Genomic DNA, 26,451 nt, shown 5'->3' on the forward strand with positions numbered 1-26,451 from the left:
TATGCCTGCTCCATGCATAATGTATGCAAGGGGGTTGTATCTCGGTTACGAAGCCCAAAAAAATGGCACAGTGGAATCCATGAGATTCCACTGCACCATTTTTAGCATAATTTTCATCGCCTAACTAAGGCAGGCGTTAAAAAGAGGCACCAATTGTTTTCAATGGGCCTCCTTTCACATTGCAGGATTAGCATCAACATTTTTTGTGCTAATCCTGCAAAGCGGCAAACTAGCATCCCAATTTCTTACGTTAGTTCCCTAACATGCGCCAAGGTGCACCGTATCATACATAAATATGGCGCACACATGGTGTCATTAGGTGCCAGTGGGGGGGGGGCTCAGAAAAGTGGCGCATCAGCTCTAATGCACCACTGTTTCATAAATATGACCCTTGATGTCCTCTATTCTGGTCTTTGTATTCAATTATAGGCCATTGGATCATAATTATTTTCGAAACCAATCAGTAATTATCTTCATTTATAGGCCAATATATCACAATTGATGATCTGAAAATTGACCCTTTACCTATTAGTAATCAGCCACCACCTGAAAAATGGCGAGCTGATTTTGGAGTCTCCATTCAGTGCAATGATATCCAATATGTTTCACAATTGTTTCCATGATGGCAGAACCAGAAATATTGATTAACAGCTACTCTGTATCCATTTCTTGACTTTGTCGGATGAAAAACCTGCAAATCTTCTCAATGTAGCCAGTTCTAGTTTATTTAAAATGTTGCAATGAAAATATTATATTCTACTACATTAATGCATTAACTGAATGTGCAGGGGCAGCTTCCGTGTTCTCTTGAAGGCTGATTCACCTAATTGCTGAGCCACTGCTGCCTTCCAAGTATTCAAAAGACAGCCCCTGCCGTTGCTATAAATAAGTCCAGTGCTGGGCTACCCAACTGCTGGCTACCAGTTCAAAAAGATCCCCACTTAGTACCAACCCCCCCAACCACCCACACTCACCAATAATGTTCAACTCTGGTGTTCGATTGCAGTCATTATGAAGACACAGGAGGGCCTCAAACGGCTTCTGCTGCCCTTTGTGGACTGTATGCAGCACGTATTTTTAGCAATAATGATCATATGTGTTGAGGGGTCGTGGAGCATGTCCGCCAGGGATGATTGAACAGCTGCCTGATTACTCTAATCAGGGCAAATTCTTCACACTAAAGCCCTGCTTGTCTGAGCCATGAACGATTTCATTGAAAATTGTTCTCTGACATACATTTCTTGTCATCACTCCCATGCTGAACTCAAGATACTTTATGTGGAAAACTCTATTTTATCATATACTGACTCTTCGAATTTTTCAACCTTCAGCTGTGCATGCAAATAAAGAACCATTAAATAAAAAGTCAAAATGTGCATTATTTGTCTAAAGGCAAGAATTTGAGAACCGTGGCGCCAGGGCATTAGCAACTGTGTCCATTGAGCAGGTCTGAGAGACGTTGTCCTTACCGTCCTATAACCGAGTGTGTATTGAGCAGGGATTTTGCACAGAAACAGGAATAGGGGGTTGGATGGTGCCACATTCCCAGTTCGGGGAGTGATAGGCTGGTGCCGCAGTCTATTAAAGTGCTGCATGTTTTATTCCTCAACTGTCTACTCTGCAGGCCTCGTTTTACAACGTAGTTGCTCTTGAATACAAACAAGTGTGTCCTTGTTTTTGGCTTATCATTCTTGCTTGTATCTGAGTGCAAAGGTCATAAGGTTCAACTTCAGAATTTCATCTTTTCCTCGATTAGAACCCACGATAGTTAGGACGTATTTCTTTTGCGGGCTTTATAACCAAGTCTTTCCCCTTTCTTCGTCACTTCCCCATAGCTTTAGCTCTTACAAAATACTGTCTCAGTTATAAAGGCCTAAGCGAACAATGGGAACCTCTTCTATTCCACAGAATTGGAATTTTTGGGATAGAAGGAAACCCCTAGAATGACTGCAAACATGAATGTCATTTAAGAGAAGTCAGGGATAGTGCCTGCTGCCCTCGGCTGCCAATTAGGTACCCCTGGAACTTCTATTGGTGCCCCTGATTTTAGGCATTATTAGGGCAGTGTCAGTAACATAAAAGAAACGGTGCTGTAAGATCGATGTTTACTTTCTACAGCTTCCAGACCTTAACCTTTTTATAGTTTCACAGCAGCAAATTAGAGGTTGTTGAAGGTTTAAGACTGGGGCAAGAGGTCAACTATGAGATATCTATGAAGGTGAATGGATGTTTAATGCCACTTGTGCGAGCTTCTGCAGCCAACATCCATGCCTACAAGGGAGGATTTATTTACCACGTCATAAATTCCGTTGTGAATGGATATTGCCTTCCTTATGTAGATAAAATCAGATTTTTCATGGTGATGCAGGCCAGTAATTGCTTCTGCATCATGGATTGTTTCATATTATGGAGTGCGAAATTTGAAATTATAAAAAAAAAAAAAAATCATTGTCACCATATTCTATGTTTCTTTGTTAGATGTAAGCTATATGACGTCAGAAGCAAACCGAGTTATTTTTTTTTTTTTTTTAAACATATTGATCTGCTTCTGTAGCTTTTTAATGCAGCGGACAATGTAAGAGTGCTGCAATTCAACAGAATCCACCTTTCCCATATTCCAGACATCCCCCTGCTTGCAAAGTCCTCAACACCACCCCACGTCCTCGACTATCTGCCAGGGCCCTCCACACGCATACTCAACTTAAGTTGGCAGCTGAGCCACCCCCCTGCCTGCTGGGCATCTGGGCATTATACAGACGCTACCTGTTTCTTCCTTCCTTCCTCAAACTTCAAACCCTAATGAAGTTTGAGGAATACATCTAAATAAACAGTTTAAGTTCCACTTTCTATGGATGAAATTTAGGTAAGGCATTTTCAGTCTTATGGCTACATTTATAGGCAGGAAGATATGTACAACTGTCACAAATCGTACCTATAGGCGATTTGCTGGACTCTGGTGTCCCGATTAGATGTCACACTTTATCATAATTTGCACTGACAAGTCATAGCTTTTCACAACCAAGTAAAACATGGGAAGCCTAATTGTGCCCGCCAGAAAGCCCCAGGGTTTCTCGTGGGGGCCAGCCCCAATATTGCAAACTAGGAAAATCACTTAGACAAGGCACAAATACGGTTTGGGATGTTTGGCCCCTAAGTCGTACTTTGCGAATATTTTCAGAGGCAGGATGGGCAGATGAAGCTGCTGATGGCCAAAACCCACAAGAAAAGTAAGATATTGACGCTCTCTGTGGTGACTCACTGCTAGCTACAAGCATCCAGGTATGTCAGTGCAGGTAAAGGCAAATGGAGAAAAACATGCAACATGGCCGTCGTGGCATCCAGGATCTGCAGGCAATGGCTCTGGTGCTGTAATGTGTGTGTGGGTTTCCCATATAAAAGACTCACCCCGACTTCAAAGTATAGGTTGGAAGAATAGGATTCCCAAGCCCATGTCCTGTATGCTTCCTCATGCTCACTCCTTGTCAGGAGGAAAATACTTCTGGTGCCCTATAGTCCTGAAATCATTTGACCGGTTGGAGGCACAATTGTACTGAGTATGGAATCCCTCCAATAATGACAACTGGCTAGTCCTGCAGGTAACCATTTGTATGGTACCCGTTGTCAACATCATTTTTACAGCTGCGACCATCCCTCCAACCTTGAATTTATCTAACCTATTTGTCTCATTGTCCTTTAAATGGTGTTGAGGTTAAACTATCTTGTTGATTCACCTTGTTTCTGCCATCTTGCCCTACCTATTACCTCAGTCTGTTTTACCTTCCCGCTCTGCCTTTGTGTCTTGCACTTCATCTATCTGTCACTATACTTTTATGCTTCCAGCTACTTCTAACTCTTTCTCTACTTTCCTCTTTCTCACCACCCTCTTTCACTAAACCCTGTAGTGTCCTTTCTCTCTTTCATTTGCTCCTACTTCCTACACCTCCTCACACTTCTCATTCTACTTACTTCTGCCATTGACATATCCAGCCGCACTGGCTGTCAAGACAACACAAGATTTGCAAACGGGGCATTGTAGAAATTGGACGCCAGTAAGAGGAATTGGGAGGGTCTGGTGGGAATTTTATACTTTGTAAGGTAGAAACAGCCATGACATAATGAAAACTAACAGCCTATTATTTCCACTGGAGCATCTTACTGGAAACTGGCATAGTATGGTGTGCTTTGCATATGAGGAGAATGCCAACCATGTTGAAACGGTATGAACTTTGTAAAGTGCCATGGCAATATCGGATTTTCATATAGAGGCAATATGGAATGTGACTAGGCAATGTGGACAAACTTGCTTACTAGGGTAAATGTAAAACAGCTTGGCAAAGTGTGTCTATATATCATGGCAATCACATGGTTTTTCACTTTCTGGATTGCACACAGTGGTGCAGGGTGCACATTATGGTATTTAGTCACAAACTGTATTTTGTTGTGTGTTTAGTAGTACTCCAGTAATATTACCCATGTACTACAAAATGCTATTCACTAACCTCTGTGTGGAGGTCTTTGTCTCTGCTTCCACCACTCATATCATTTCTGTGCAGAAGTTTCCATCAAACTGTGGAGATCTCCACACACGAAAGCTAATATTGTAGTAGTAAATGTGGGAGAGAGAAGGGGCAAAATAAGCAATACATACACCCATCCACAAAGAGTAAGCCCATTGCTATTCACAAACAGCTCTTTTATAGTTATTACAGCAAAAAAGGTCCCAAAACAGTTGTAAATGTAATTAAACTCTGATCTGGAGTACGCCTAGCACCGATGACCAACCACTGTTACTGCAACACCCTCCCATTGAAAATAAAGGAGGTAGGGACTTAAAAGAGAACCCTATATGAAATAAAATTAAAACATTTTCTTTTTAAATCTATGTATATTTAAATCAATGTTTAAAACAGGATATTTAAAACAATATTGTTAGACCTGACATGCCTTAGGGTTGTCACCCCTAACTTTTTGCCTGCCTCCCTCCACTTTTTGGACCCTGTTTTGCTGGCTTTTTAGACTCTGCGCACTTTACCACTGCTAACTAGTGCTAAAGTGTATATGCTCTCTCCCTTTTTAAACAGGGTAACTTTAGATCATACCTGATTGGACTATTTAATTTACTTATAAGTCCCTAGTAATGTGCACTATATGTGCCTAGGGCCTGTAGATTAAATGCTACTAGTGGGCCTGCAGCACTGGTTGTGCCACCCACTTAAGTAGCCCCCTTAACCTTGTCTCAGGCTTGCCATTGCAAGGCCTGTGTGTGCAGTTTCACTGCCACTTCGACTTGGCATTTAAAAGTACTTGCCAAGCCTAGAACTCCCCTTTTTGTACATATAAGTCACCCCTAATGTGTGCCCTAGGTAAACCCTAGAGCAGGGTGCTGTGTGGGTAAAAGGCAGGACATGTACCTGTGTAGTTATATGTCCTGGTAGTGTAAAACTCCTAAATTCGTTTTTACACTACTGTGAGGCCTGCTCCCTTCATAGGCTACCATTGGGGCTGCCCTCATACACTGTTGAAATGGCAGCTGCTGATCTGAAAGGAGCAGGAAGGTCATATTTAGTATGGCCAGAATGGTAATACAAAAATCCTGCTGACTGGTGAAGTCGGATTTAATATTACTATTCAAGAAATGCCACTTTTAGAAAGTGAGCATTTCTTTGCACTTAAATCTTTCTGTGCCTTACAATCCACGTCTGGCTGGGCTTGGTTGACAGCTCCTTGTGCATTCATTCAGACACACCCCAAACACAGGGTACTCAGCCTCACTTGCATACATCTGCATTTTGAATGGGTCTTCCTGGGCTGGGAGGGTGGAGGGCCTGCTCTCACACAAAGGACTGCCACACCCCCTACTGGGACCCTGGCAGACAGGATTGAACTGAAAGGGGAACTGGTGCACTTCTTAGCCACTCTTTGAAGTCTCCCCCACTTCAAAGGCACATTTGGGTATAAAACAGGGCCTCTGCCCTACCTCATCAGACACTTGCTGGAGAAGAAACCTGAACCAGAAACTACATCCGGCCAAGAAGAACTGCCTGGCTGCTCAAAGGACTCACCTGTCTGCTTTCAACACAGGACTGCTGCCTTGCTGTTGGCCTGCTGCCTTGCTGAACTCTTGTCTGGCTGTGAAAGTGCTCTCCAAGGGCTTGGATAGAGCTTGCCTCCTGTTCCCTGAAGTCTCAGGACCAAAAAGACTTCTCTTTTTCACTTGGATGCTCCATGCGCCGAAATTTTCGACGCACAGCTTGTTCCGCGGCGAGAAAACACTGCACACCGACGCTGATCGATGCAACGCCTTCGGGACGACTGGCACTTCGACACACGGCCTCGCAAGGACAACGCCGCCCGACCTCCAGAGGAGAAATCGACACGACGCCTGCCGTGAGAGCGAAACTTCGACGCGGAGCCCCGTAGAACGACGCGCAGCCCGAAAAAAAGCAGGAGAATCCACGCACAGACCCGGGACATCTGGTAATCCCCGCGATCCACAGAAAGAGACTGTCCGCGCGCCGGAAAATGACGCACGACTTCCCCGTGTGAAAAATAACGACGCAAGTCCGTGTGTGCTGGGGAGAAATCGACGCACACACCATTTTTCCACGTATCTCTTCTTCTGCGGCCCTCTGAGGAGATTTTCCACTCCAAACCAGGTACTTTGTGTTTGAAAGAGACTTTGTTTGCTTTTTAAAGACTTAAGACACTTTATATCACTTTTCAGTGATATCTCTACAAATTCACATTGCAACTTTATTCGTTTTGACCTACAATTATCCTGATAAATATTATATATTTTTCTAAACACTGTGTGGTGTATTTTTGTGGTGCTATATGGTGGTATTGTATGATTTATTGCACAAATACTTTCACATTGCCTTCTAAGTTAAGCCTGACTGCTCGTGCCAAGCTACCAGAGGGTGGGCACAGGATAATTTTGGATTGTGTGTGACTTACCCTGACTAGAGTGAGGGTTCCTGCTTGGACAGAGGGTAACCTGACTGCCAACCAAAAACCCCATTTCTAACAAATATAAAATATGATTTCCATTTAGACTATTTAATAAAGTTTTGAAATTTAAAAATAAATGTAACTTTATTTTTAACTACATCAATAATTATTTATTTAATTATATAAATAATTTTTGGTAACTTTAATAATAAAGAAATGTAAACATTTTACTTGATGTGTGTTCTTTAAATACATCTTTAAACAAATTGGTTAATTTAATATCTTTAAAATTGACTAAATACGTAATTCAAAATTAAGTTAATAGTGCTATACCTTTTTTAAATTTTGTTCTATATTTTAAAATATATATATAATAAAAGTGTATGTTAATAAAATATAACAGGAAAATAGTATTGCCAATTGTTTAAGTTCCTAAATGTTTTACAATTTTCCTATCCACTGCCATAGGGAGATCTTATCCCCAGTGGCAGAGACCTTTGCCTACCTCCACCTATATGTGAAAAGTTACTAGTAGTAACTTCAAAGTAAAAATCAGGCACCATCCGTTGAGACATGCAAGTCTACACTATGTACTTAATGTACTCTCATGAATGTTGAATAGCCAAAAGTAATACATTTAATGGAAAGTGTAAGAGTTCAATATAGCCTGCAGATTTACTGACAACTAAAATTACCTATGTGACTAGGCCCCTGTCTGTTTTCTGTTACTAGTCATGCTTATGAAGAATCATTTCACTATGAAAATGCAAACGTGATTGGCTTTGTCACTAGTCACTTGATTTATCACCAGAAGTCATATAAATTAACATTTGACTGTGAATTCAAGTAGTTGGTGAAACAATCCATAATTTCTGAGTTGATTAGTTGTTATTGTTGCTGGCATAGGGATTGCTGTTGCCCTAGAGGTTGATGTAGCGAAAGTCATCCTTTGTCCACTTCAAAATAAATATCCACTCACATAGTAGGTCAGGTATAATTAATGAAACACAGTAATGACTAATTCATGGAAATTCTACTTAAACTGCTATCTTCCTCATGCTCACAGAAAAACTTTCCTTGGCAGTAGATGCGCCCAATACCTTTTCTTTCCTCATTTATGCCCAAGCCATCTTCTTACCAAAGGATAAATAACTTTTTTAATATATTGTTAGGACTGGCATCCTTAGCGTGGTCACTTACACCAGAATGGGCTGTGCCTGCACTCTCGCAATGCTGTCTCCAACCCCCTGGTGTGTGTCCTGGCCTGGGCAAGGCAGGATCCTGTAAACAACAGAGACTTTCCTTTGAAGTTTGCCTACTTCAAATGTAGAAAGGAGTATAAGTATTGGACCCGAAACCCAAGACTTCAGATTTCTTCTAGATCACTTCTGGAACCAAGAGGAACCTCTGCCAAGGAGAAGAGCTGAAGAGCTGAGGAGAAGTGCTGCCTCTGCCTGTGACTGTGCTTGTTGGGCTATCCTGCAGTTGCTGCTTCTGCCTGCGAAAGGAGACAAAGACTGGACTTTGTTGTGCATTCCTCCTTGAGAAGAATCTCCAAGGGCTTTAACTGAGCTTGCCTCCTGTTTTGAAGTCTCAGGGCCATAAAAGACTTCCTTTGCCAGCATATGGACTCTCTGCTGAGACTCCTGCTCTGCCAAGTGGTGCCCCATCCAGTCCCTGGGCCCTTGAAAGGTGAAGTTGGCAGATACAGGACTGAAATCCACGCACAGAACACTGTATGTGTTGGTACAAATACTTTACACATTGCTTCTGGTTTAAGCCTTTCTGCTTGTGCCCAGGTACCAAAGTGGTGAGTGGAGGTTAACCATGTGTGTTTCTCATTTTCCCTGACTAGAGTGAGGGTCCTTTCTTGGACAGGGGTAACCTGAACACCAACCAAAGACGCCATTTATAAAATATATGATTTATGGTACTTGTAGTAGCATTTATTATAACGTAGCAATATTTTGCATATTTTCTAAACACAAAATGAGCTTTCAATTAATTAACACAGCCTTAGTTTGGCAAGATGATCAATGGGCGATACAATGACCTGGAATCTTGTACTATTATGTTTTCAATTAAAGGTTTTAGTACAACCAATCTGTCTGAAATGCTATGCTTGTATGTCAATCAATGACTTCCATTAAGACCTCTTCCCATCAATGCCAGACTTGGTGATAGCTGAACGGGGAGTGTGTTTTCAAAAGAAAGGAGGTGCAGATTAAGTTGCTATGTGAGTGAGATCCCGAAATAAAGCATGGATGTCAATTCATCCAAATGCCAGTGGTAGTGATAGTGGCATCACACATTCTTTGACCTCAAAGACATAACAGGAAGTGACATTTGAGTTTTGACCTTGAATCTTCCCAAAACGTGATGTCCCATATCCTAGGCCCTGATGAAATCACTATAATGGGCAAAGCTGCAGCTTGGTAATAATTGCTTGATTAATATTACAGCACAACAGTTACTCATTTTTATTTTTATTACATGAAAAACTATCTGTTCCTTCCAAAAGAAGGCTACAGTACCACAAAAGGGCACAGGGAACCAAAATTATTTATAACACACACTGTCATGAGTTGAGGGGTTTTCCCTGTAAACTTGAAAGAAACATGTATTGATAAACTACAAGGAGATGCAAAAAAGAGAGATTTTAATAATAATTGTCTGAACGTTCACGAGTGCTAATTTGTATTGACCATATATTGAACCGTGTTATTAAATTACATGATTTCATATCATTGTTAAGAACTTTTAATATATATTCTCTCGTAACACACTACCACTCATGAGAAGCAGAGAGGGGAAGATTTTGCTCAGACAAATCGTTTTTCATATTCTCAATAAAAAAACATAGCAACCTGTTGCTTGTTAAGTCTTCTATCATTTTTAATTAATCATAACAGTGTGCTTTACACTACTGAATGTTTGTTTTGGCGGAACTTAACGGGTAATGAACCAAATCCCAGCTCAAGCTGCCGAAAGTAAAGAGCACTCATTAGGACAGCGTTTACATTCAGTTCTTGACACTGTTTGCAACCTCTGAGGATTGGACTCATACAGGCAGCGTCAGGGGTCGTTAGGGGCAAGCCAGGTGGAGCAGTTGTTACCGGTTGTGACCCGTAAATGATGTCCACGAACGGAAGCAAAAATAGCAACATCGACAAACACTGAAAACATGCTTGATTCATTCTGAAAGTTGAAGAATTAAATGATACCTATGAAAATATAATGTTATAAAGGACTGGGAAAAAGCTGAATTATTGAATACATACGTTGTGTTCTTCCGCATTTTTAATCACTGATGTTTAAGCAGAATTGAAGGACCTTGAAACGAATTGGAGAGGAGGAATATAAATACATTTCTAGCGGATGAAGCTAAGGTAGCACGATTTGGGATGGATAAGAAGGGAACAGAAGCGACGGTACTGGGCTTGAGTTTCTCAAGGTCTTGCAAGAAGTCATAGAGTTTTGGATAATTTGTCACTGGTGGCAGTTGTGAAACTGAAGATCTAGAGTAGAATAGCTTAGGTGTTGTTCTGGTGGTAACAAATAACTAAATTAAATGAATTTTCCTAGCAAAGATTGATAGATTATCATGATAGAAATGGATTGAACCATTCCCGATGGCATTGTTTCACCAATTGACGGATTAACCCATTCAAATCAAGAAATCTGTTGGCTGTCTGGTGTAGGTTTCATATCAAGTATGAACAATGATTGTGGAAGTCTGTGATTACTGCAAGCCACAGAAGCATAAAATAAAAACCGTCAACAAAGAACCGCTCCATTCCGATTTGTGGACAGCGCTCAGTTTCTCAACTGAAGGAAAATATGAGGAGCTTAGGAAGGTTAAGAATGTGGTACAAGTGGTAGTAATTAGGTTTTACCTTCAAATACAAAAGCGCCCATTTGGGGGAGACTAAAGCCTGGGGATCAGTGCACGATGGGATAAGTCCTGGGGAGTATCACACAGAGGAAATGACATTAGTAATTAAAAACATACATTATGTTGAGCATGTCAACATCGCACCTAGATTCTGTAGAATATTAAATGCATAAGGGTGCTCATCTAGCACAGAAAAGGGCACTATTATAATTATGTATATAATTTAGGTGAGGCAGTCTCAGCTACAATATTGCGCCTCGCCCTGAAGATCTGGAAGGGTTAAGGTACACTGGAAATAGTTCTAAAGTGAGGGACCATATTCATTTAGTGTTAGTGTCAGCTGTGTTAGGAAGGGTGATCCTAGAATTTATTTAGTGTAATTGAGAAGAAAGCAGGGAGAGTAGAGAAATAAAGTGGCATTTTTATACTTTACACAAGAACCGGTGAGCGTATTTCAGCTGTCATCAGGCTATGAAGACATCTGAGGTAATGCTCTTTCAAGGTTGATGGAGAAGAGGGTAAGAATTACCATAAGAACATTTTTCACTGAAAGGAGCATGACACATCCTTCTACCAGTAGGAAGGAAAGACAACATTACCAATAAAATTGTAATATCTCTAAATCAGACATTAGAGCACATTAATTGCGTTATAGCAAGTTAGCGGATTCAACGTCGTTCCCATAGGCATGGTCATTGATTGACTAGATGGTTATGGCCGGCGTTAGCTGCAGTCAATATGTATAGGTATCTATGTATGTTTAATATAGGCACAACTGCATAAAGTAGAACCTTATATTTACAATTTAATATGTTTTGAAGATAATTGTTCAACATATACTGCTGGAATTTTACATCAGCATTTTTTGTTCAAATTCCATGATGTCTGTACAGCAGTGGCCTACCTGTAGTACTTTCTCTTCTTTCCTTTCCATTGTTACACTAATTTCACATGTATTTTCTTTATGAACACCCTGAGACACATTATCTTGCCTCTTAAGAATGTCTTTCTTTACTGTGCAGGAGGAGCCATTTGTGATGGTTTCTGAAAATGTCTTGGGTAAACCAAAGAAATACCAGGGATTCTCCATTGATGTCCTAGATGCCTTAGCCAATTATTTGGGCTTCAAGTATGAAATATACATTGCTCCAGATCACAAATATGGAAGTGCCAGAGAGGATGGGACCTGGAGTGGATTGATGGGAGAACTGGTGCTTAAGGTAAGGCTGGTAGTCTCTGATCAGCTGGTATAGAAAGCATGAGCACCGGAAATGACTTTGCACTTGACATGCATGTGTATGGGTAAAAGTCAAACAACATGTTGATTTAGTCTCTGTTTTGCTATTTATATTAACCTGTGCTTGGTTGGTAAGTAGCCCATTTGAAGTATAAGCTGAATACCTGAGCAACAGATACAAATTCCTAATTGGAAAACACTATACTTAATACCTTACATCATTCCTTCTATTGTGCCATATGTCTAATTGAATTGACTTCATCCCACTGTTGGTAATTTCCCGTTTTAATGATGTTATGTGACCTGAATCTGTGTTTTATTATAAAAACAAATGTTTAAGTTTTATGGGTGATATTTGATGGTAAACTCTGACAATTCTGCCCTCTGATACTTGTGAATAATTCAACCAGTTTTTCAGGGGCGTTTTTCCATTTTCTCACTAGCAATATAGTACATATTACTTATAGTACATATTATATTGGGTCCAAACCAATTAATGGAAGGGGTTGTGGATGTCTTAAATGTCTATGAATCTCAGGGGAAGAAGGGCAGAGATAAACTTGTGCTAGATGACCTTGAGAAATCAATCTTAGGTGATAGATAGAAGGGCCTGCAGTGAATTTTCACACCATACTTAACTGGTTTGTGGAGATTTCAGTACCTCATTGACATGTAACACAGAAGGAAGTGCACTCCCAAGGAAAATCTTGCATGGGACATATCTGAACCATTTTTGGGAAATAACAGGGTGAGCAAGCCATGGGGGGAAGGGTTTAGGCTCAGGTTCGTCATTATAGTTATTTTTTTTAAATTAATATAGAATCCTGACTGTCAGTGAAGGATATGTGGGTACTACCCCGCCCAGACACCAACTATAACTGACTTATTGCATCTCTTTATGTTGGACTCAAATTAGAAGCTCCCTCACCTGAAACAGCATTATAGGGAGGAGGTTTTAGAAGTGCTGTCCGGTGGAATGCAGAAAAATATCATCATTTTTCAAACGATCTGAGAACTTCAGATCCACTCTAGTGTTGTGGAGCTGTTAATGAAAGGATATAAAGAGTCTGATGATAAAAGGGTATTGACCCTATTTGAACAAACCATTGAGGAGATCTCACCCTACACAATGACTGAGTGTGTGGAATATGTGAGTGTTAATAACCACATTGGTAACTGGTTTGGAATGTTGGATAAGAAAGAAGGAGCAATCAGATGCCTTCCTGAGGTGCCACAACAGGGCAGCTTCAGATTGCACTTTCATTAGATTGAGAAGGAAATATAAAGAATTGATCTAAAGAAAAAAGTTTGAGATGAGACTGAAGATCTGAGATAGGGTCGAACAGGCAGCCAGGGACAATAATTCCAGGAACATCTTTTACTCATCAGATGGGGTATAACAAATGCAGGGATAAGAAGGTCATGTGTTTAGGGGCAGAGTAATGGATCACACGTTTCCAGGCGTTATACCTCCACTAGGCCAAGTAATTCTTCCCAACAGGTTATATCTATGCTTAAGTGACCACCCCCACGAGTGGCTGGTTCAGGTCTTACTAAATCTGAGGTTAAAGAAGCCATTCTACAAGAAAAACCCAGTAAAGCACAGGGCCCAGATTTTGCCTCCATAGGTTTTTACACAGCTCATCTTTTTTGGGTCCCTATTTTTGCCAAGGTTTTTACTGCTGTGTTGAGATCTAGAGATGCACCTAAACCATGGCGTAGGGTGATAATTGTTCAATTGTTCTAGTATTTAAGAAAAGCATTAGAATGGACCCATCTAATTACCACCCGATATCATTACATGGGGTGGGTAAGATATATGGGAGGATGCTTTCCAGTCATATACAAGATTTGGCTGAAGATAGCAAAATATCAGCTGACAATCAAGCAGGTTAAAAGGAGTCTTTGAAACGGTAGAACAGGCCATGTGCTCATAATCTATATGTGTAAAGTACGCCAGACAAGGAAAGGTACCCTTATTTTTAACGCTCATTGATTTGAAAGCTGCTGTTGATCTAGTAGATAGGAACTTACTTTGGCTAGCATTACAACAACAGAATGTTCATCAGTATCTGATTATAGCCTTGCAGAAGTTGCATAGCTACATCTTTGCTCAGGTGCGCAAGAAGCCTAGGGAAGACTTCACATAGAGTTTACTGATAACTGCTGGAGGTGTGAATGACTTTGGACCTCACCTGTATAATCTAAATTTAGATTGCCCGACACTTGGCAATTCATGTATTCCTGTGTCATTATACGCAGACAGCGTGGTCCTGCTTTCTCTTACTGAGCTCTCTGTACATAAGTTGAGTAAGGGTTTTCTTGACTACTGTTCAAGGAAACATTTGACCATCAATGTTTCCAAAATTATATCCATGATATTGAAGAAAGATTGAGAAAAAGTGATTTTATTTGGTGAACAGTGACATTTTGGAACAGGTAAACCACTTTGACTATCTTGGGATATGGCTTGGCAACAAACTGACTTGGAGACACCAATGGAAAAAAACAGCTGCAATATTAAAGCAGGTAGCAGCCACAGTCATTGGATGTAAGCATAGAACAGGGTGACAGTCACTGAGTTTACTACTACATGTTTACAAAACATAGGCAGTTAAAGTAGCAATATATGTAGAAGAAATCTGGGGTTATATTGACTCTTCCATACTGAAAAGAATTGAGAACAGGTTCCTGAGAGCAATATTGCTCTTGGGTGCTGGCACCCTTCTAGGTGTTCTTTACTTGGTATTGGGCAATAAACCAATTACCAATCTCATTGCCCTAGCTCTAAGAACTGATTTGGTTCCCTTGCAGAGAAACCAACTAGGGGCATCTATTTGGATGCCATAAAGGAGGTAGCCCATTATCTCAGGCTGCTGGGATACCTTGGTGGAATCATGTTTGTAACACCTTAATATTGCTGAAACTCAATATTATTTATGAGGGTCCCACTATGATTAATGGGGGAATGATAACCAGGTTATGGGGACCATATTGGCTGTATGAAAACCAAAAGCTACATGAGTTTAGTAGGAGTGGGACCTGGGTACATGGATTTATAGAGCACAACACTGTTATTCGCTTCGAACCTTATTTGGATGAGACTTACCCGAGGTTCGCCGTTCATTATAGGTAAAGTTTTGCTTGGAGACCCTTACATTGAAGGCTATGTTGTCAAATGAAGCAATGCCGTGGGGAACGATGAATTGTGTGATTGTGCCAGTGGGGAAATTAAAAATATCGCCCATTTTATGCTATTCTGTCCTATGGTAGGGAGCGTGCTCATAAAATGGCTTACCCCCTTATTTAACACTTACAATGTTTCAAATGGGACAGATATGTCAACCCTCTGTTATAGGACAGGACACACAGGAATCTATCATGCTGTTTGCATGTATATCTGTAGTGCCTGGGTCAAAAGTGGAAGATGGACAAATGACTGGTTTTTAACTTGTATCATTTTAGCAGCTAATATTCCATGTTTTAACAATTCTTATATTGTCTTACTGGCTGAAAATTTTTGCTTTCCCTGCCCTGGCTTTTTACGTTGCTTCTTGTCTTCAACAGGATTTTAATCATGTGAATTGTTATCACTATTTATCATGTTTGTATGTCCCAAGATGTATTTTGTGATAGCAAATGCAGAGAATAATAAATAAAATATCAATCAGTTTTTATATTTCTCCATTAGAGTACATTTCTAAACACAGGGATAAGAATGGTATCAAGGTAAGTAAACCAGCATAACGTTTTGTAAAAACATGCAAGCTTCTAAACTGGTGGATGTCCACAAACAGTTCACAAGTCAGTTCCCATACTAAAAAGCCACTTCTGAAAATTGGAGGAGTACGTCCCTTTTCACGATGGGTAAGCCACTGGACCACACCTATATTTCCTGTTGATTTTAGGGAATACCGTTTCTCCATGATAAGTGTATTTTCCCAAGGAGAAAAAAAGTTGTGTTCTCATATTTCTAGTAGACACTCTCGAGTGTATTTTCTACTATGCAGACAGCCCGCTGGAATACACACAGTCACCATAGGAAATCTTGGGTATCTATGATTTACTTAGACTTCCATGTTACACTCCTTATCATTGTGTCATATTATGAAAATGCCTAATTGTATTCTTATCGTAGGTGCAAGTATTTGCTGCATGGAATGGCTTATTTTTGAGACCCAAACTATGGGGCATATTTACAAACCCCATAGCGCCACCAGAGCATCATTTTTTGTGCCGCTCCGGTGGCGCTGTGCATTACACGGATTTATTAGGTGGCGCAAAGACACTTTTTGCGGCTTAACCCCACCTTGTAAATATGCACCCTGATGCAGTTTTCTGCAGCAGAGGGGACTGCAATGGGTGTTTGTTAGAAATGGAGTCTTTGGTTGACAGTCAGATTACCCCCTGTTCAAGCAAGGACCCTCACTCTAGTCAGGGTAAAAGAGAATGACCCTCAGCTAACCCCTGCTTAACCCCTTGGTAGCTTGGCAGAGCAGTAGGCTTAACTTCAGAGTGCTAGGTGTAAAGTATTTGTACCAACAGACACAGTAACTTAATGAAAACACTACAAAATTACACAACACCAGTTTAAAACAATAGGAAATATTTATCTAAACAAAACTAGCCCAAAACGACTAAAATCCGACATACACAAGTCAAGTTATGAATTTTTAAAGATTAAACTCAAAAATAGTGCTTAGAAACACAAAATGCTTCGATGAGATGTTAACACGGCGTCATGACGGAGTCGTTACCAACAAGCCGACACCAGCGGTGCCGTACACGGAGTCACGTAGACCCCCAAGTACAGTACCTATTGTGAAGAGTAAAAACAAGTTGATGCACGAAGTCGGGACTTGCGCCATCTGTGCGAAACGTTGAATCCGCGCACTTTGAGTGGTGTCGGTCACGACGTGGTGCAGCAACTTCCACGGAGTCGCGGACTTCAGTGGGGCTGCAGTGGCGTTGGGCCTGCGAAGGTCGTCGTGTTCCAGCGAAGATCACAGAGCCGGTTGCAGGCAGCGTCACCGGATTCAGCAGCGACGCAGTCCGAAGTTGCCGAGGTTGATTTCCTTGGATTTCCACCAGCTTTCCTTTCAACGGCCCAGGGACTGGGAAGGGCACCACTTGTCAGAGCAGGAGTCTATGTGGCAGGAGGCAAAAAGATTGGGGATGACCCTGCATAAGCAAAAAAGTCCAACAGTGTTGCTGTGGGTGTTCCACTGCATCACCCATTGCTTTTGACACTGGCCGAGATTTGCAGGAATATGAAAATCTCTGTCAGCAACAAAAAGTAGCACCACCCCACGGGTGGCCTTAGCATGGCACAACAAGGAGAAATGCTTTCACGCATACAAAGAGCAAAACTGCTATTAATCATTGTTTATATGCAAGAAGGTTTCCCTTCATGCACATAAAAAATCATTAAATAATGACACTTTGGTACTTCCCCTTGTGCTGCGTTCAGTTGCACACATAGAAGTGCTAGATGACCATTGTAGATTGCTTATGTGCAGGAAGAGACACCTTCCTGCACATAAACAATCCTTCCCTTCAATGGAGACACCCTTGCACTATGATGCAAGGATGGCTTTGTTGACAGCTAAATTTAGCGCCAGCACTAGGGGAAACACAGGGCTGCGCCTTTAAATACTGCACATCCCTGCATTTTGGAACTGCGCCAGTTCATTGTAAATATGCCCCTATGTTTTTGTAATGAAAAAAATGATCACCATAGTTGTACAATATCTCAATTTATCCTCTGCATCGAAATATTTCTTTATAGCACACTTAAAACATATAGGGGAATTCTTTGTAATATCCAATAAGATGTCTAACTTTGCATTCCTTTGAATTTGAAAAATTTAAGGATGAAAAGCATTGTGAATGCATGAGATGTAGTGTAAAAGTACCAGACTGCTATCAACTGTATTGAGAAAAAATGTTGTGTTGCTTAATAACAGGTACATGTAGGAAGTAAATCATACTTTGGAAAAATAATTGGATTTCAAAGGAATTGACTACCCATGCATATTCTGATTGTTAATTGGGATCCATGCACCTCACATTTTGTGAATGAATCTCCAGATATTCTTTCAAATTATAACAGCTGTTAGAAATGGAGTCTTTAGTTGACAGTCAGCTTACCCCCTGTTCAAACAAGGACCCTCACTCTAGTCAGGGTAAAAGAGAATCACCCTCAGCTAACCCAGTAACTTAATGAAAACACTACAAAATGACACAACACAGGATTAGAAAAATAAGAAATATTTATCTAAACGAAACAAGAGCAAAATGACAAAAATCCACAATACACAAGTCAAGTTATCAAAAAAATTGAAAAACAGTCTTTAAGTAGTTTTAAATACACACTAACACTGTTAGCGGGAAATTGACCTTGGGTGCGTTAAAATAAGTGTGCAGCAGACAGGGCTTGCGATGCGTCGATTCCACTCACGAGCGGGACCTTGCGTTGTTTTCTCCTTTCGTCGGGTTGGGGCGTGTCGTTCCATCTCTCTGCAGGAGAGCAATGCATCGATCCGGGTCAGCACTCTTGGGTCTCTCGGGTCTGGGCAGGTCTTTTGTTGTTTTCACATGCCCAGCGGTACTTGCATTAGAAATCCAGCCGCACGATGATTAAAAAATCACGCAGCGTGGGTTTCGATCTCTGAGCCTCTGTCAGCGATGCTTCGCGTCGTTTCTCCTGCTCCGTGCTTCAATTGTTCAGTCTCGTTTCCAGCGAGCGTCGATTTTCAGCCGCAGAGCTGGCAGCATGTCATTTCTTCAGCGGCAGATCGGAGTTGCGTTGATCTTTTCCCCGCATGGCGCTCTGCGCGTGGATTTCCTTTTCTTTAGGCTGCCGCCTTCTCCTTTCAGGGTCCCAGGAACTGGATGGGCACCACAGGGCAGAGTAGGAGTCTCTCCAGAGACTCCAGGTGCTGGCAGAGAGAAGTCTTTGCTGCCCCTGAGACTTCAAACAACAGGAGGCAAGCTCTAAATCAAGCCCTTGGAGAGCTCTTCTCAAGATGGAAGGCACACAAAGTCCAGTCTTTGCCCTCTTACACTGGCAGAAGCAGCAACTTCAGGATAGATCCACAAAGCACAGTCACAGGGAGGGCAGCTCTTCTTCCTCAGCTCTTCAGCTCGTCTTCAGGCAGAGGTTCCTCTTGTTTCCAGAAGTGTTTCTAAAGTCTGTGATTTTGGGTGCCCTTCTTATACCCAATTTCTCCTTTGAAGAAGGCCTACTTCAAAGTAAAGTCTCTTTTGAATGTGAAATCCTGCCTTGCCCAGGCCAGGCCCCAGACACTCACAAGGTGGTTGGAGACTGCATTTGTGAGGGCAGGCACAGCCCTTTTAGGTGTGAGTGACCACCCCTCCCCTCCCTCCTAGCACAGATGGCTCATCAGGAAATGCAGACTACACCCCAGCTCCCTTTTTATCACTGTCTAGTGTGAGGTGCAACCAGCCCAACTGTCAAAGTGACCCAGAAAGGGAATCCACAAACAGGCAGAGTCACAGAAATGGTATAAGCAAGAAAATGCTCACTTTCTAAAAGTGGCATTTTCAAACACACATTCTCAAAATCAACTTTACTAAAATATGTATTTTTAAATTGTGAGCTCAGAGACCCCAAACTCCACATGTCCATCCGTTCCCAAAGGGAATCTTCACTTTAATCAGATTTAAAGGTAGCCCCCATGTTAACCTATGACAGGTCTTGCAACAGTGAAAAACTAATTTAGCAATATTTCACTGTCAGGACATGTAAAACACATCACTATATGTCCTACCTTAACCATATACTGCACCCTGCCCTTGGGGCTACCTATGGCCTACCTTAGGGGTGTGTCTGACATGTAAGAAAAGGGAAGGTTTAGGCCTGGGAAGTGGGTATACTTGCCAAGTCAAATTTACAGTTCAAATTGCACACGTAGACACTGCAATGGCAGGTCTGAAACATGATTACAGAGCTACTTATGTGGGTGGTACAACCAGTGCTGCAGGCCCACTAGAAGGATTTGATTTACAGGCCCTGGCACCTCTAGTGCACTTTACTAGGGACTTACTAGTAAACCAAATATGCCAATCATGGATAAACCAATTACATACACATCTTGTAAAGGAACATTTGCACTTTAGCAATGGTTAGCAGTGGTAAAGTGCCCAGAGTACCAAAAACAGTAAAATCAGAGTCCAGCACACATCAACAACCTGGGGAACAGAGGCAACACGTTTAGGGAGACCACGCCAAGGATGAAAAGTCTAACAACAGCCATGTGATATACTTATCAGAGCAACTCAGTCACATAGATTTATATTAATTTTCCAAACTTAGAAAATACTCATTAGTTTCATCACTTGGCAGCATATTTATTCATAAAACCAATCAACTGCAACTAAACTGCCCTTGAAGACCCACACAAGTATAGAAGGACAAAAGCTGCATGCACTGAGTGTCATAAAAGAGCCTTATAGTCACATTGGCAATCTGTGAATGAAGTCTTCAGCTGGGATGCCACTGCTAATGTCCCGGTACCTTCCTTACAGAAGGGATGGTATTTAATAATGCTTGTAGTTGTAGATAAAAATGTCCCACCAAAGAAAAAAGAAAACACAGAATAGTTGTAAAATCATTCCATTGGCTGACAGCTGGTATAAAAATCTTCAATCCACTACTGTTTCTGAGAGCTTCATTATCACCAGCAATCCTTCTAAAATAAGGTAATACTAACTAAAATGGTAGTGTTTTCATGCCTGCAGCCCAGCTTGAGTATTAAAGTCAAGTGGCTATTTTGCTAGTGCCAAAAGTTCAGATGTTTGATTAGGTACAGGGAATTATGGGGGTCTTTATGACCCCGGCGGACGGCGGTAATATGGAGGAAAGTACTGCCAACAGGCTGGGGTTACGTTTCTCCATATTAAGACATTGGCAGTTTGCCTAAAGCCAAACCGCCAATGTACCACACTGACCGCCACAGCGGTATTGACCTCCGGGCTGGAGACTTGACTCTCCAGCCCGGCGGCCATCACTTGTCCGCCTGCGGGATTATGACCCCGCCTACCGCCATGGTTTTCATGGCAACCTCACTGCCATGAAACTCATGGCGGTAGGCACTATAAGTAACAGGGAATCCCTTCCCTGTCACTGATAGTGGTTTTCCCCACCGCCTCCACCTCCCCAGGTTTCCCCCAACCCACTCTTCCCCTCCAAACCCCCCTTCATACACGAACCTTCATTCACACCCGCATACACACACCCATTCCAACATTCATCCACACATGCATATATCCATTCACACACAGATCCAAACAGACTTACATACATACAGGCACACACACATTCACACAACACAACATACACGCACTCACACATTCATACATGCACACACATACAACACGCAACACACACCTGCATGCACGCACGCACAGACATACACACACACACACACACACACAACACCCCCACCCTCTCCCGTTTCGGAGCACCCACTTACCTGTGTCCAGGGAGCCCTCCGGCAGGAAATGGGATCGGGCAGAACATCGGCAGGCTGTATCATGTGTCATGATACGGTCTGTGGTGGTCTAATGGCATGGCGCTGCTGCCACCTTACCGCCATGCACAGGTATGGCCAAAGCCAGATTTCTGCCATCCTTCTGGTGGAAATCCGGCTGTGGTCATAATCCGGCTGATGGCTGGTAGCCACGGCAACGGTCTTTTAGCAGCCGTCGCCATGGTGGTAGGCGGATTTTACCGCCGGGGTCAAAATGACCCCCTATGTTATTACAGTGAAAGGGTGAGATCTGCAATTGGTGATTTATCCACAGATTACATTTACTACTCGCCGGTGACCAGACTATCAAGTGGTCACAATATCATGATCAAAATATTGACAAGAAATATATTGAGGAGGTAAATGCACATAGGAAGATTTATACCTAATATTCTTAACTCCACTTCTACGTACCTTAACAATATATTGGCAAGATACGAAGATGTTGAGTTAGGTATAGAAAATCTATACATGCTAACCTGTTGATACAATTGTCTTGATATTCTAGTCACAATATTGAGGGCACTCGATATTCCTTGTTTGATATTCCAGACCCACACCACACTGGCCCAATGACCTTAACTCAGGTGATGAAATGTAATTTCATTGCCATCTTGTGGTGATATAATCTCAGAAGTTTAGCAATGTACTGTGAGTTGTATTTCTCCTGGAAGAAGACCATTACCTTTTAGGTTACCCTTGATACAATAAGGAAGGTTTTTTAAACTGTATTATTAGCCCGGCTCTTGTAGACAGACTCAGCAACAGAAGTCATTTTATGTGTCAAAGTGGCAAGGTCATTCAAGAGGAGTGATTGATCTACTCTATCCAACTGCACACACTGTAGTTAGTTTGCTTTAAGAAAGGTGGCGAAGGACCTGATGATGAATGGGTGCAATTCCTCTTTTGACAGTTGCAAGGAACTAAGACTTTATTGAGATATGGACTTATTGGTCAAGCATCATTACTTGGAGAGCAAAGTAAAGAAGATTAATGAAAGGGGTACAAAACATAGCAGGTAACAGAACAAATATAGTCCTGGTATAAAAGCCCAATATTATACAAATGGGAATTTTAAATAAATGTCAAGAACAAGGTAGTGTGTATCAATCAAAGACTGCATGGGAACACTTACAAATATCCACTACAAGTGAAAGGTAGTAAGCTTGTGTCAAAGCTAATAAATCTTGGCTGAGAATGAAAAGCAACAAGAGAGAAAAAAGGTAGACAGGGAGAAAAAGAAAGAGATAATGGAGCTAAAGATAAGTGTACACAATGTTCGGAGTTGAATAAGAGGAATAAGGAGCTGTGAGAGTGTGGAAGGTGGGGAGAAAGACAGAGACAGGAGACAGGAGAGCAAGACAATTACTAGTGGAGAAAAAGTGTCGAAGACAGGGAGACAGACAAGAGACATTGTTGGAAGTCGGAGATGAGTGAGGGGATGAGGAAGAAAGAAAGAAATGACAGCCAAAAAGAGGAAGACAGAGGCACAGAATGAGTAAACATATGAGAGAAAGGGAGAGTAAGAAAAGATCCTTTGGGCAGATAGTGAAGAGGACTGCTCTTGTGTTAGTTATGAGAATGAGCAATCAGTAACTCCAAGCAATTAGACTTTGAGAAATTTTCATTGAAATATTCTCTGTTTTAATTGTTCAGGGCTAAACAAAAGTGACAAAATGTGTAAGTTAGACTTGGCATCCTTGGAGTGGTCTCCCCTAACTTTTTGCCTTTGCTTCCCAGGTTGTTGATGTGTACAAGACTCTGTTTTTGCTGTTTTTGATACTCTGGGCATTTTACCATTGCTAACCAGAGCTAAAGTGCAAGCAAATGCTCCTATGTAAAATGTATGCGCAAATTGGCTTATCCATGATTGGCAAATTTGATTTACTAGTAAGTCCCTAGTAAAGTGCACAAGATGTGCCCAGGGCCTGTAAATCAAAATGCTACTAGTGGGCCTGCAGCACTGGTTGTGCCACCCTAACTAGTAGGCCTGGAAACATGGCCCAGACCTGCCACTGCAGTGTCTGTATGTGCAGTGTGAAACTACCAATTCAACTTGGCAACTGCACTCACTTGCCAGGCCTAAACATTCCCTTTTAATACATGTAAGGCACCCCAAAGGTAGGCTCTAGGTAGCCCCATGGGCAGGGTACAGTGTATGTAAAAGGTGGGACATGTATGGATGTGTGTTACATGTCCTAACAGTGAAATACTGCTAAATTCAGTCTTCCCTGTTGCAAGGCCTATCTCTGTCACAGGTTAACATGGGGGCTGCTTTTAAATATTATTAAAGTGCAGATTCACCTTTCAAGCAGATTGAAATATGGAGTTTGTGGTCTCTGAACTCAGAATTTAAAAATATATCTTGTAGTGAAGTTGTTTTTTAGATTGTTGGTCTGAAAATGCCACTTTTAGAAAGTAGGCATTTTCTTGCTTGAACCATTCTGTGACTCTGCCTGTTTGTGGATTGCCTGTCTGGGTCAGTTTGACAGTTGGGCTGTTTATGCATCCCCTCTAGAAAGTGAAACAAAGGGAGCTGGGCTGTAGCCTGCATATCCTGATGAGCTAGATGTGCTAGAGTGGAAGTAGGAGTGGTAACTTACACCTGAATGGGCTGTGCCTGCTCTCTCACAATGCAGTCTCCAATCCCCTGGTGTGTGTCTGGGGCCTGGCCTGGGCAAAGCAGGATCTTGTGAACAACAGAGACTTTCCTTTGAAGTAGGCCTACTTCAAAGGCAGAAAGGGGTATAAGTATTGGACCCAGAACCCCTGAAAATAAGATCACTTCTGGAACCAAGAGGAACCTCTGCCAAGGAGAAGATCTGAAAAGCTGAGGAGGAGTGCTCTCCTGCCTGTGCTTCTCTGGGCTATCCTGCAGTTGCTGCTTCTGCTTGTAACAGGGAACAAAGATTGGAGTTTGTGGTATATTCCTGCTTGTGAAGAATTTCCAAGGGCTTGAACTGAGCTTGCCTCCTGTTTTGAAGTCTCAGGGCCATCAAAGACTTCCTCTGCTACCATCTGTACTCTCTGTGCTGAGACTCCTGACCTGCCAAGTGGTGTCCTATCCAGTCCCTTTGCCCTTGAAAGGTGAAGATGGCAGAACAAGAGCTGAAAATTAACACACAGAACACCATGCAGGGAAATTTTTGTTGCACCATCTGCAACGCGGCTGATAAACGACGCACCGCTGGCTTCGCGGCTAAACTTGATGCTCCACCTGCATTGCAGCTGGAGATTGACACATCGTGGCTGAAGAAACTACGTGCATTACCCGCTTGTGACTGCTGATAACGATGCAAACCTGACACAGCATGGTTTTCTAACACCAGGCAACCGGATTTTCCTTGGGCCTCAAAGTCAACCAGACTGCGCAGATTCGAGATGCCCCGTCTAGAAATCGACACTTCACCCTCTTGCAAAGGAGAAAAACAACTTATCGCCGACCCGATTGGAGAAGAAATTATGCGCAGCCTCCCTTGCAAGGAAGGAATCGATGCATCGCTGCCTTTTCCGATGCACGCTCACCCGTGTGGATTTATTTTTTGGAGCTAACCAGGTACTTTGTGCAAAATCATCGTTTCCATTGTTTTCTATGGAGTAAAGACTCTTCTTCTTTTGAAAATGCATATTTTAACTTGTGTATGTTGGATTTTTTTCATTTTGGTCTTGTTTGATTAAGATAAATATTGCCTATTTTTCTATAATGGTGTGGTGTCAATTTTGCAGTGTTTACACATTTTACTGTGTGTGTTGGTACAAATACTTTACACGTTGCTTCTGAGTTAAACCTGCCTGCTCGTGCCAAGCTAACAAGGGGGTGAGTGGGGGATAACCAGGTTTGTTTCTCCTTTGCCCTGACTAGAGTGAGGGGCCTTGTTTCGACAGGGGTTACCCTGACTACCAACCAAAGACCCCATCTCTAACAGTACATTTTACGTTTTTTTGGTATGCTATCAAATATGCATCAGTAAAATTCTAGTTTGATTGCTTGTGTGTGTGTTTGTGTGTGTGTGTGTGAGATGCAAGAAATTATTTATGCTCTTGATGTTATTTGAACCCAGAAATTATTAGGATGTCTACATTTCCTAAAGAAATGATTCCGAAATTGAAACATTGCTCAGAAAGGATATTCATATCCGCAAAACCATTTGTGTTATGGACCCTACTGGATGCATAATACTCAAAATAATCTCTAACTATTAGAGAGGCTTAGAGTCCCTCTCTGCTGAATAACAGAGCACAGGGGAAGCGAGTTGCCTCCTAAAATTCCAAAGGACTGAAATCCTATAATTAGGAGTCCTTCGTCTTTACTTTTGTACCACCTTAAATTCTCAGAAATGCTATTATAGCAGCATATATATTAACTATATCTATTAACTATATATATATAATTATATGTACACAATACAAACAGCTGTGACCAAAAGGGAAATCCAGAACATAGTTGATTAACCTTTTATATAATTGTTGTCCTCAGGTGCTCCTTTTCCTGATATTCAGCTATGCTGGGTACCTCTGCAGACGTGCAGAAGCAGTCAATAAATCCAAGTGAAGAAGCCTACACTCTAAAGTGTAATGAAATGACAAAAAAGCCAAATGGCAATTAAAAATGTCTCTTATTCTTCATCACAAAAAACAACATAACAGTCAACAAGTTTCATTCCTTTCACAATATGGAACTTCTTCAGGGCAAGAGATTGTGTATTATTTCTCCCACGGTAGATTGAACAGGTAATCCTGCAATTTCATAATTATACCAATTCGTACCTTCAGTCACATGATAATGAAGCCAAATGTGGGGTATGAATCCTCGT

At 41.7% G+C, this 26,451-nt stretch overlaps 1 protein-coding gene across 2 annotated transcripts in view; it reads left to right on the forward strand.

Annotated features, from left to right (window-relative positions):
- Positions 1 to 26,451, forward strand: part of GRID2 (glutamate ionotropic receptor delta type subunit 2) — a 2,834,743-nt gene that overhangs the window by 2,009,410 nt on the left and 798,882 nt on the right. For both annotated transcript variants that reach the window (XM_069238009.1, XM_069238018.1), the window contains exon 10: positions 11,869 to 12,066. In XM_069238009.1, coding sequence (XP_069094110.1) covers positions 11,869 to 12,066 — 198 coding nt within the window. The remainder of the gene's footprint in view (positions 1 to 11,868; positions 12,067 to 26,451) is intronic.

This window comes from Pleurodeles waltl, chromosome 1_2 (assembly GCF_031143425.1).
Source record: "Pleurodeles waltl isolate 20211129_DDA chromosome 1_2, aPleWal1.hap1.20221129, whole genome shotgun sequence".
In the NCBI taxonomy this organism is placed as follows: Eukaryota; Metazoa; Chordata; class Amphibia; order Caudata; family Salamandridae; genus Pleurodeles; species Pleurodeles waltl.